General features: G+C 43.2%; 1 protein-coding gene across 1 annotated transcript in view; it reads left to right on the top strand.

Moving 5' to 3' along the window:
* The first annotated feature begins 773 nt into the window (after positions 1-773).
* Positions 774-12,366, top strand: part of LOC126416543 (uncharacterized) — a 65,169-nt gene continuing 53,576 nt past the window's right edge. The window contains exon 1 of the mRNA XM_050084291.1: positions 774-905. Coding sequence (XP_049940248.1) covers positions 851-905 — 55 coding nt within the window. The 5' untranslated portion in view covers positions 774-850. The remainder of the gene's footprint in view (positions 906-12,366) is intronic.

The following is a 12,366-nucleotide window of genomic DNA, read 5'->3' as shown; positions in this document are numbered from 1 at the left end:
ACATTCCAAAGACGAAAATTTCTTTCTCAACTATCACTGCAACTCGATGGTTTTCATATGGAAGTCACTGTCATTGAGTAGCCTTGCTTGCGATGGATAATTACTTTGCTAGACAAAGCCTCTACCTCACCCCTTTCTCGTACACCTCGCGCAGTGTGTTCATACCTTCTAGGAACTTTTATAGTTGTTGGGAAATATGCCAGCGAACAATAAACGTATTGTCTACATCTCGCGAATGGCGCCAAAGAAGCCACCAGCTTAATGTCCTCATCAACATTGTCACACACTCTCATTCCAAGAGACTTTGGAGAGTGATAGTATTTGAAGCATGACATTGCTGCAGCCTTAGAGTTCCAGAGATTGAACACCAGAATGATGTTGTGAATTTCGTCGCTTGCAAGGATTCGAGTGCATGTTCAACCTCCGCTACATACACGGGTAAAGCAATTCAGCTTCTGATGTCTCCTTCACTACGTAACACCTTGCTCTCACGTACTGTATTATGTTTTGAGTGGTTCCGGGAGCTCCTATAACTGTCATGTTGCTTCACGGACTCGTTGTTTCCCACCGATCACGACTAACCAATATGATACGTGCTGAAGGGTGACCTCTGTGCAGACATGGTATTAGGAGGTGTCAGTACGTTGTCATTATGACGCGTCATGGAGGCTGCGTAGAGACGCTCCCGTGGTGGTAATCCCACCCTGGTGACGTCACATGGCGGCGCTCTCGGGTGGAGGCGTCTGCTATAAGAGAGTGCGGCGGCGGGCAGCGCGCTTACACAACGGCCGCGGCGTGCCCGCGCAACCAGACGCTACCCACCCTGCAGCGAAGCGAGGATCGCCGCAGCATGCGGGCCCTGTTCGGTCTCCCAGCGCTCTGCCTGCTGGCCGTCGCTAGCGCAGGTCAGTCCTTCGTTCCGTTACTTCAGCCGTACAGCACTGGTGTTGTTGTGGTCCTCGGTCCGAAGACTGGTTTGATGCACCTGACGCTGCTACCCTATCCTGTGCAAGCATCATCATCTCCGAATGATTACTGCAGCTTATATCCTTCTGAATCTGCTTATTGCTTTCATCTCTTGGCGTCGCTTTACGATTTTTACCTCCTACATTTCCTTCCAGAGCTAAATTGGTGATCCTTGATGTCTCAGAACGTTTTCTGTCAACCGATCTCTTCTTCTAGTCAGGCTGTGCCACAAATTTCTTTCACCCCAGTACTGAATAGAACACCTTACTATTCAGTACCTCCCCATTAGTTGCTCCCTGAACCAATTTAACCTTCTGCATTTTTCTGTAGCACTACATTTCAAAAGCTTCTATTCTTCTCTTATCGAAACTGTTTTTCGTCTGTGTTTTACTTCCATACATCACTATACTCCAAAAAAAAAAATTCAGAAAAAAACTTCCTACCACTTATATCTATATTCTATGTTAACACATTTCTCTTCTTCATAAACGCTTTTCTTGCTATGGGAAGTCTACATTTTATATCTGCTCTAATTCGGCCATCTTTAGTTATTTGCTGCCCAAATAGCAAAACTCATCTACTACTCTGAGTGTCTCGTTTCCTAACCTACCTCCCACAGCCACACCTGATTCAGTACGACTACATTCTATTGTCTCTGTTTTCCTTCAGTTATTGTTCATCTTATATCCTCCTTCCATGACACTGTCCATTCCGTTCAGCTGCTCTTCCAAGTCCTTCGCTGTCAATGACAGAATTACAGTGTTATCGGCAGACCTCAAAGTTGTTATGTCTTCTGCCGGCCGTGGTGGCCGAGCGGTTCTAGGCGCTTCAGTCTCTAACCGCGCGCCCGCTATGGTTGAAGGTTCGAATCCTGCCTCGGGCATGGATGTGTGTGATGTCCTTAGGTTGGTTAGGTTTAAGTAGTTCTAAGTTCTAGGGGACTGATGACCTCAGATGTTAAGTCCCATAGTGCTCAGAGCCATTTGAACAATTTTTTCTTATGTCTTCTCCATGGAATTCAACTCCTACAACAAATTTTTGTTTGGTTTCCTTTACTGCTTGGTCAGGTTACGGATTGAATAACATAGTATATAGGCTACTACTCTGTTTCACTCCCTTCTGAACCCCTGCTTCCTTTACATGCCCCTCGACTCTTATAACCACCGCAGTTTTCTGTACAAGTTGTAAATAGCCTTTCGCTGCCGCCCCCCCCCCCCACCCCCCCCCCCATTTCTGTATTTTACCCCTGCTACATTTAGAGTTATTCAAAATTTCAAGCCGGCGGGATTAGCCGAGCGGTCTTAGGCGCTGCGGTCATGGACTGTGCGGCTGGTCCCGGCGGAGTTTCGAGTCCTCCCTCAGGCATGGGTGTGTGTGTTTGTCCTTAGGATAATTTAGGTTAAGTAGTGTGTAAGGTTGGGGACTAGTGACCTTAGCAGTTAAGACCCATAAGGTTTCACACACCTTTGAACCTTTGAACCAAAATTTCAAATAGAGTGTTCCAGTCAACTTTGTCGAAAGCTTTCTCAAAGTCTACTAGTGCTATAAACGTAGGTTTGCCTTTCCTTAAACTACCATCTAAGATACGTCGTACGGCCAGTATTGCCTCTCGTGTTCCTACATTTCTCCGGAATCGAAATTGACGTTTTCCGTGGTCGGGTTCTATCATTTTTTTCATTATTCCATAAAGTATTCGTGTTAGTATTTTGCAATCATTAAACTGATAGTTCGGTAACATTCACACCTGTTAACATCTACTTTCTTTGGAATTTGAATTATTACGTTCATCTTGAAGTCTGAGGATATTTCGCCTGTCGCATAAATATAGCGTACCAGATGGCTGGATCTCCCAAGGCTATCAATTATCCTGATGGAATATCGTCTACTTCAGGGGCCTTGTTTCGTCTTAGATCTGTCAGTACTCTGTCAAATTCTTCTTGCAGTATGATATCTCCCATCTCATCTCCCATCTCATCTCCATCTACGGCCTCTTCCATTTCTACAATATAGCCTTCGTCTCCCTTGTACAGGCTCTTTTGCTTCTTTGCTGAGGACTGGTTTTCCATCTGAGCTCTTGATATTTATACAGCTGCTTCTCTTTTCTCCGAAGGACTCTTTAATTTCCCTGTAAGTGATATCTATCTATCCCCTAGCGACAAATGCTTCCCAACTCCCCCATTTGTCTTCTAGCCTGTCCTGCTTACCATTTTGCATTTCCTGTCAGTCTAGATTTTTGTACGTTTCTGTTCCCTTTCGCCTGCTTCGCAAGTACGACTACTGACGATAAAATGCAGTTTATAACAGTTATCTGCGTGAGTTACGTTTTCTTGTAAAGACTCACGATTTTTTCGGGGGGTGTACCCTGTCATCCTCAGTAAGACGCTTTACTTTGTATGCTTTTTGGTGTTTGCTCCTGTGTTGACTGTATCCATCTGAAGATAATGGTATAAACCCTCGAAACGTATGGTGGATATTAATTTTAAAAAATATGACTGCCCCAGATAAATGTTACAATTTGTCTGTGGTTGCTTATCACTTACGTACTCCAGACTCATCTAACTTCATTATGATCCGCACACGCGAATTATCAGCCATATTATTCGCGTGGCCATAATACAAGACTTTGAGATTCCTCACTGTAGATAACTTTCTCATGCTAAACCTGATGATGACTTTAAGAACAACTTCCCTCACGACAGTGGTTAATTCTTTGCTTCGTACGCACCAGTTTAGTTTTCCAAAGATACCATCTAGCCATTACGATACCATACGCAATACGCAAATTGCTAAAAGGTTACGTTTTCAGGTTCTTCTGTTATCCGTAATGTAAGTTATCAGTGCCAGTACATGTTCGTAACAGCTTGGCTTATTTCGGAAACCTGCTTGACATTCAGGTTATCCTCTGAATACCGTTCATCAGCAAGTGATACAGGAGATTTTGAGTAATGCTACGGACCTGTAGCACCATCTGCTGGTTTTCCCATTTAAAGGCTCCTGTGTTAGAGGCCACCTTGAATTCTGGAGGTCACCGGCTTTGCACTGTCACGGAAGATTGTCCTCAGCCACGTTCTTGCATGAATCCTAATATCTTCAGTCCAGAAATACTGCATCCAATCCTGGTATGTTACGTATTTTCAGCTTCGTGAAAGGTTTACGTATCCGTTGTTGACAACACGGGTTGGCGTGGATTGCGTTACATTGGAGTTTACTAACAGAGCTGTTTATCTCTTTTCTTTATTTTTGTTCTAGTCACTGTATTTATGCGACTTTCTGTGCTTCTTATTTGATGTAAAGCGTCATCTAAGACTATTTTTTTTTGTTCTTGTTGTCAACTGGTCTGTGTAGTACCAGTTTGTCTTACCAGCGACCTTGTGTTCTACTGAAGTGTGAGAAATGTTAACTGATTGTGGAAGTTAGTTCCTTCAGTGTCTTCTTTCAGTCTCTGTTACATACTACTAGGATTATTTTTCCTGTTTCAGAGGCAGATTTATGTCAGCAAGGGAAAACAGTATTTCTAAATCAACGTGGGACGTTCTGCTTATGTTCATCAATCTTATTCCGACAAATCTCTTGTAATTCTCTTCCTCGGCGGATTTATATCGCTGATTATTGTCTAATTGTTTACTATACTTTACCCAGTTGATTTCCTTGGAGCTGCAACAGACTTTACAAATGGATTTTACTTCTGGAATTTTGAGTCCGATTTCAGTTTTTGGAAGACGTTGACTGTTTTGAAAATTATTTAAATCCGTTCTTGATCAGTCCAAAGAGACATTCTCATCGTCTGTGGAAATGATCAGGATTGCTGTCGGTGTGTCATTTGACAGTTATGGAATTTGTTGATTTCTGGAGAATCAAAACTGCGGTATAGATACTGCCCTTAACTCCATAGAGCCAATTTCTCTCAACTTCCATCACTTTTCAGTGATATATGGTCAATATTAAAGCCCCTAATATAGATAAAAGAATCCGGAAATGTTGGTAAAGATGTAACTGGCTAGTTTATATTACGGGGCCTATACACTGATGAGACCGTTAGACCATTAGTCTAAGTAGTTCCCCAAGTTCTGTTATGAAATTGTATTGTATAATAAGCTCAAGTACATCTTCATGAAAATATATTTCTGGTATATCTATGTTATCAATGACACGGTCAACCGATAATTGACTTAGATATTAACATTTATTCGAAGATCTCCACTGGCTGGTTTCCGAAATTCGGATATCTGTGTCATAGTTCTGTCGCGTTCTGCGCTAGTAGTCTGTTTCTCACGGAGCAGCATCTCGGAAACTGTATAATTCAGTGTAGTTCATTGTGAATTTTTCTTTGTGAACTACGTACGACTTTACACACATAATCAGAAGAAGAAGTTTCGAGTTCACCTAAAGACATGGAAAAAATTTAGCTGAGCTATAACCACAGCGGAAATCAATCATATGTTCTGCATTAAATTTTTAGATATAAGAAACGACTTCAGACCTTATTGTTTCATTATTGCGCTAATTTATATAGAATTGTCAAATCGTTATCAAATTCGAGATACCGTACACGTTATGCAGTGTTAACAACATTCGTGATCTACTCGTACGTGAACAACTTTCCAGTGTGATATACGAGGCCTGTGCAGAAAGTAAGCTCCGATTGATTGCCAAATTGAAACCACAGTGAACATCAGAAATGTTTTACTTGCAATAATTAGCTACACCTTTCAGCTACTTCTCTACGTAGTCGCCGTTCTGACTTAGACTTTTGTCATAGCGTTGTACCAACTTTTCAATAGCCTCATCATAGAAGGCAGCCGCCAGTGCTTTCCGCCAATTCTCCACGCTGGCCTACACCTCGTTGTCTGTGTCAAAATGTTGTCTTCAAAGACAGCGGTTCATGTGACCAGAGATGAAACTCAGGGGGAGACAATTGCGGACTGTATTGTGGGTAATCTCACATTTCCATTTGAAAACGATGCAGGAGCATCTTCATTGCCCCTGCAGAATGCGGCTGAGAATTGTCTTGAAGAAGAAACAGCACGACAGTTATGTAATGTTAGCTGCATAGCTTCAGGCGAAATTTCTCACCAGGCCCTCGTACTTGGCGGCAGACACTATTTTCTAGACATCTTTACGCACTCACTGCGAGCTCAGAAAAGAGAAGAGCGACGTGATGCTAACTGGGGTTATACTAGAGACACTACCCAACACATCTGCGCAAAGCTTTATCGGATTTTCATAGTCGTTTCCATTTCGCGACCGATCGGAGCTTACTTTCTGAACGCCCCTCGTATAAACCACAAATGTAACCAATCATCGATTGTTTGTTTTTCAATACAAACACAACTCGCTTTATTTTGGACTATATAGTGTTTACGTGAAGAAACTGACTCCTAATGGAAATTCACTTTAGGTCTCTGGAACAACGGAGTAGCGTATGCGATTCCCAATAGGCACGGGTCATTTCAACTTCTAAAAATGGTCACAGGACGGACATGCAGAACCGTAGATTTATATTCGTACTGTAATTTTAGTGACTAAGTAGCCTGAGCCGCCTGTGAAACTAGACACGATATTAGTAAACTGAATTGATGGACGTAAACGAGACAGACTTTTTCACTCTTTCGCGGTATGTGGCTTGTCTGTCAGTTTATTTTTTATGCGATTACTACAAAGTCCCCCACTTACTAGAGTATCTACTGTGCCTCTCAGCCCTTAAGCAATATTTTAGTTTTTAGGTATAAGAAACGATTCGAGATAATTTTTTAAATGTGACGTTACGCCTGCAACAGCCTTGTGTCGTGAAGCGGGATGGCTGCTTCATTTCCTTAGAATGTATGCGTAGCTGAACCTTCAGCTAGGCTCACTGCCATACGAAGGACCTGTGTGCAGTTCCCGGCATTGCCAGTGGCCTCTCATTGGCCGGAAGAGTTGATCGGGGTTCTCCTATCCTTGTGAGACCAGTTCAGGAGCTACTTCAAACCAGAAGTAGAGATATTTTAACTAAAGTTCAGTCTCGATCACATCACGTATGTCTCAATAACATAGGTGACTGGTTTCGGTTATATTTATAGAACCATCTTCAGACCCATGGCTTCCTTGGAGGATGGTAGGCGGAGCTCTCCTCAGCAACTGATCAGTTGACTTCATAGCAGCTGAGGAGAGCTCCGCCTACCATCCTCCAAGGAAGCCATGGGTCTGAAGATGGTTCTATAAATATAACCGAAACCGGTCACCTTTGTTATTGAGACATAAGTGTTGTGATCGAGACTGAACTTTAGTTAAAATATAATAATCTATTGATCACTGTATTCCAAAAATGTTTACGAAAATTGTACAGAAGTATAGAGTCTAGCGTCTGTCAGGGGCTGGTAAAGCAGTTAGCTGCCCCCATAGCTCACCAAAATGCATACAAGTGAAACCAATGGCAGAAGATGACACGACGGCCGTTAAGCATCTGGGCCTCATGTTCATCATGGAAAGTGTCAACAGCAATATCCTTCAGAGGCTCTCCACACAAACTGGTTGTTATTTAACTCGAGCACACAGCGGTCAGTAACCTGTGTGAACACAATGGAATTGTGACAATGCACACCGAGGAAATAGCAGCGGCAGACTAATGGCAAGCGCTTGGTATGGTTATAGGGAGTAAATGGAAGTACTAAAACGCAAAAAAGACACTTCTGGCCTTATGAAATAAAAGCTGAGTGACCGACTTCAACGTCAGGGTGTGGTATCGTATTTAATTGTATCCTTACTGAACATGTCTTTCACGAGGAAAGATTTAGACGTTACAATCTAATTTATATATTCCTTAAATATACCACTGAGACTTCCAAGAAATACAGATGAACTATCTAGCTTGATATAGGTATTGTGCATGTCTCAGCCTGAACAACAGATGTAGACATATTGAACAACGTAGCACATTCCGCAAACAATGATTCTGTGATACACAGATCGTTCTCTTCCTTCTTGAGCATCAAGAGGCTATCGATCGCAGACCCCAAGCCGAATCCCCAATTATTAACTCAATATGTATGGAAAATACACACCCAGGCAATCCCGTTTTCCCTGCTAGTACATACACTTAAGACCCAAAGAAACTGGTACACCTGCTTAATACCGTGTAGGACCCCTGCGAACACATAGAAGTGCCGCAACACGATTGGCATGGACTGTATCTGAAGTAGTTCTGGAGGGAATAGACACCATGAATCCTGCAGGGCTGCCCATAAATACGTAAGAGTATGAGGGGGTGGAGATCTTTTCTGAATAGCACGTTGCAAGGCATGCCAGATATGCTCAATAACGTTGATGTCTGGGGAGTTTGGTGGGCAGCAGAAGTGTTTAAACTCGTAACAGTGTGTCTGGAGCCACTCTGAAAAAATTCCAAACTTATGGGGTGTCGCATTGTCCTGCTGGATTTTCCCAAGTCCGTCGGAATGCACACTGGAGATGAATGGATGTAGGTGATCAGACACTATGCTTACGTACGTGTCACCTGAAAGAGTCGTATATTAACGTATCAGGGGTCTCATATCAATTCAACTGCATACGACCCACGCCATTACAGAGCCTCCATCAGCTCGAACAGTCCGCTGCTGACATGCAGGATCCATGAATTCATGAGGTTGTCTCCATACCCGTACACAACCATCCACTAGGTACAATTTGAAACGACACTCGTCCGACTGGGCAACGTGTTTCCAGTCATCAACAGTCCAAGGTCGATGTTGACGGGCCCAGGCGAGAAGTAAAGCTTTGTGTCGTGCAGTTATCAAGGCTACAAGAGTGGACCTTCGGCTCCGAAAGCCCATATCGATGATATTTCGTTGAATGGTTCGTACGCTGATACTTGTTACTGGCCCAGCATTGAAATCTGCAGCAATTTGCGGGAGGGTTGCACTTCTGTCACGTTGAACGTCGTTGGTCCCGTTCTTGCAGGATCTTTTCACAGCAGCAGCGATGTCGGAGATTTGATGTTTTACCGGGTTTCTGATGTTCACGGCACAATTGTGAAATGGTCACACGGGAATCCCCACTTCATAACTACCTCGGAGATGCTGTCCGCCGACTGTAACACCACGCTCGAACTCACTTAAATCTTGATAACGTGCCATTGTAGCACCAGTAACCGATCTAACAACTGCGCCAGACACCTGTTGTCTTACGGGTATATAAGCGTTGCCGACTGCAGCCGTGTATTCTGCCTGACATATCTCTGTATTTGAATAAGCATGCCTATACGTTGCTTCGGCGCTTCGGTGTATATACTCTGCTATATATATATTAGCAGATTAGGAGGAGTAAGAAGAGATTCGTGTTTAACAGCCCATTGACAAAGAGGTCATTAGAGACAGCACAGATTGGGATTACGGAAGAATGGAGAAGGAAAGCGGCCTTGCCCTTTCGAAGAAACCATCCCGGCACTCGCCGTAAGCGATTTAGGGAAATCACTGAAAATCTAAATCAGGATGTCCAGACGCAGGTTTGAACTGTCATGCTCCCGAATTTGAGCCCAGTCTGTTACCTACTATACTACCCCACTCGGTTTTCCATTTGTTCATCAACTCCTTCCCCTTCTCTCTGTCCATCTCTACTTCACACCCTCGCTATCTATCCCCTCCTACCCCTCTCTCTGTACATCTCCTACTCCATCCCTCCTCTGTCCATCTCTTCCACCTTCTTTCTATGTCCAAGTCCTCAGCCCCACCCATTCTCCTTCCTTCTCCTCTTGTCTCTCCCTCCACCCGTCTCTTCCTCCCCTTCTCTTTGCCTGTCTGCTCCTCCTTCCTCTGCATCTGTAGCGAATTTCATCCTGCAGTTTTATTTGCAATAATTTTGGTAGTACATTCAGTGGCACATGGGAATGCTGCCTGCAAAATGTCTCGAGAATACAGTTAGTAGTCAAGAAATAATAAATTAAAACGTTATGTTTCATGTGGCTGCTGTACAGGATGAGCAGCGAAAATGTAGTAAGAGGTAAGCTGTTTTCCTTTCATCATTTAGAGGGAGATGTCAGCCAGAAAAGGTTTCCTACAAGTTTAAACTTATGTGTAAAGTTTGTTAGGCAACGGCCTTGCCACAGTGGATACACCACTTCCCGTGAGATCACGTGGTCGGCACTTGGATGGGTGACCCTCCATGCCGCCATGCGCTGTTACCATTTTTCGGGGTGCACTCAGCCTCGTGATGCCAATTGAGGAGCTGCTCGACCCAAGAGTAGCGGCTTCGGTCAAGAATACCATCATAACGACCAGGAGAGCGGTGTGCTGACCCCATGCCCCTCCTATCCGCATCCTCCTCTGCGGATGACACGGCGGTCGGATGGTCCCGATGGGCCGCTTGTGGCCTGTAGACGGAGTGGTGCTAAAGTTCATTGCAAGTTACTAAGTGTACTCATTCTCGGATACTGGATGACTAAAGTGTAGGAATTCACTTGTCGTCGGCTGCACTGCTTTTTCATACCCACTCCACCCCTTTGACAGACAGGTGGTTCTTACCACCATAGTGATTTTTTCCAGACAGTGAGTGGCATATATACCAAGTTTGGTTGAAATAGGTCTAGTGGTTTAGGAGGAGATGTGTAATATACATACATATGTATACGCGTGCACCCATTTTTATAATTTACTAGATAACATACTCGGCATTTCCCGGACATTCACTCTGCCAACTTTCTATTACAAACAAAAGCAAAAAATGATTTATGTTTCTAGCGTAATATCGAAAAAATTTCATTTCGTGTGTTCGTGAAAAATTGTATGTGCATTCACCGACATATGTGGATACTGTCTGCGAAATATGTTGCAAACAGACTTAGCAGAAAACAAGTAATAAATTCAAACGTCATCCACGATGCGGCAGTTTTTCACGCATGTCATTGTTCGTGAAATGTCTCCTGAACTACGATAGGTAGCTGGTTCTTAGCCGAATAGCTCCTGTTCCCTGATAGTAAGGTGTATGCGCACCAAATTTGGTTGAAATCAGTGTATTCGTTTAGGAGGAGATGGCTGAGAAACCCGGCATTGACAAGGTAGCCATTTTGCCAACTTCCTGCAAGAAATGAAAACAAAAAATGAACTGTGTTTTTAGTGAAATGTCTAAAAAATTCCATTTCCAATAATTAGTAAAAACATCCTTGAAATAATGAAGCAATCGTACAAAGAAGTATGCTTCATGCAAAAATTTGTGAGTACAGTTGAAACGTCCCCTTAGAACAATTATACATGACTGTCCTTAAACTGACACACAATATTTTTAGCGTAACGCAATCTGACTTTCAAAAATCCCTACAAAAGAATGGCCCTGACTAACATTAACCTATACCTTTCACAAATCACTTACATCACTAAAAATCTTCGTTACTCGAACTACTGCAATACAGCGAGCGCCACTACTGCCAGCTAAATAAAAGATTCAAACTACTGAAGGCACTAACTACTAATAGGCATAGTTAGCAAATGAAAGATTTTGATAGAGAACAAACAATGTATTTACCTTACTAGTATTCAAAAGTCATAATATATACAGCAGTTAATGACATCCAGTCTTACAAATTTCACAACTCCGCCATCTCTCTCCCCACATCCACCACTGCTGGCGGCTCACCTCCAACTGCGCAACGCTACGCGCTGTTCACATCCAGCTGCCCAACACTACAATGGCAGACAATAATGCAAACTAGCCACAGACTGCACACAGCACAGCCAGTGATTTTTCATACAGAGCGCTACGTGGCGTTACCAATAAGAAAACATAAACAGCCTACTTACATAGCCCCCATGCTCCCCACAAAAAACTTTACAAATTGTTTTGGGCACTGGTCAATACATATTTGTTAAATTTTTTTCACAATTACAATAACAAAGAAATCAAATGCACACACTTATAGATACAATGTTGGTCAAAAGCTAAAATTTTTTCACAGTCCATAAAGACAGTCCTGATCGTTCATCACAGTAAAATTGCACTGTTTTTCTCAAAGTCTGAGCAGTAAAAGAAAATGCACACGGAAGTAGTGGATTTCCATGCAGTCTTGACGAAGTAGTGTTGTCCTTCCAATGGAACGACAGTGCTGACTCTTGACATGCAGACAGGTAATGGGCCACAACAGAGCAAACCCACAGCAAAGTCAGTCGAAGTTTTGAAGAATATTGGTAGGTAGGTCATCACAGAGCAGATCCACTGCAGTCCTGGTAGAGATTATGGTATTGGTGGGCCGTCAGAGGTGCAGACCCACTGTGGTCCTTGTTGAAATAATGGTATTGGTGCGCCATCAAAGATGCAGACCCACTGTAGTCCTTGCAGAGACGGCCAGCAACCATCTGTTGCGACTGTGCAGGTGCACAATCACCATCGAAGAGTCTTGCGGAGAATATAGCAAGTCCATAAACCACCACTTGTGCACTC

The sequence above is a fragment of the Schistocerca serialis genome, chromosome 1, assembly GCF_023864345.2.
Source record: "Schistocerca serialis cubense isolate TAMUIC-IGC-003099 chromosome 1, iqSchSeri2.2, whole genome shotgun sequence".
In the NCBI taxonomy this organism is placed as follows: domain Eukaryota; kingdom Metazoa; phylum Arthropoda; class Insecta; order Orthoptera; family Acrididae; genus Schistocerca; species Schistocerca serialis.
The sequence above is the reverse complement of the archived record's forward strand: the minus strand, read 5'-3'. Positions and strand labels throughout refer to the sequence as shown.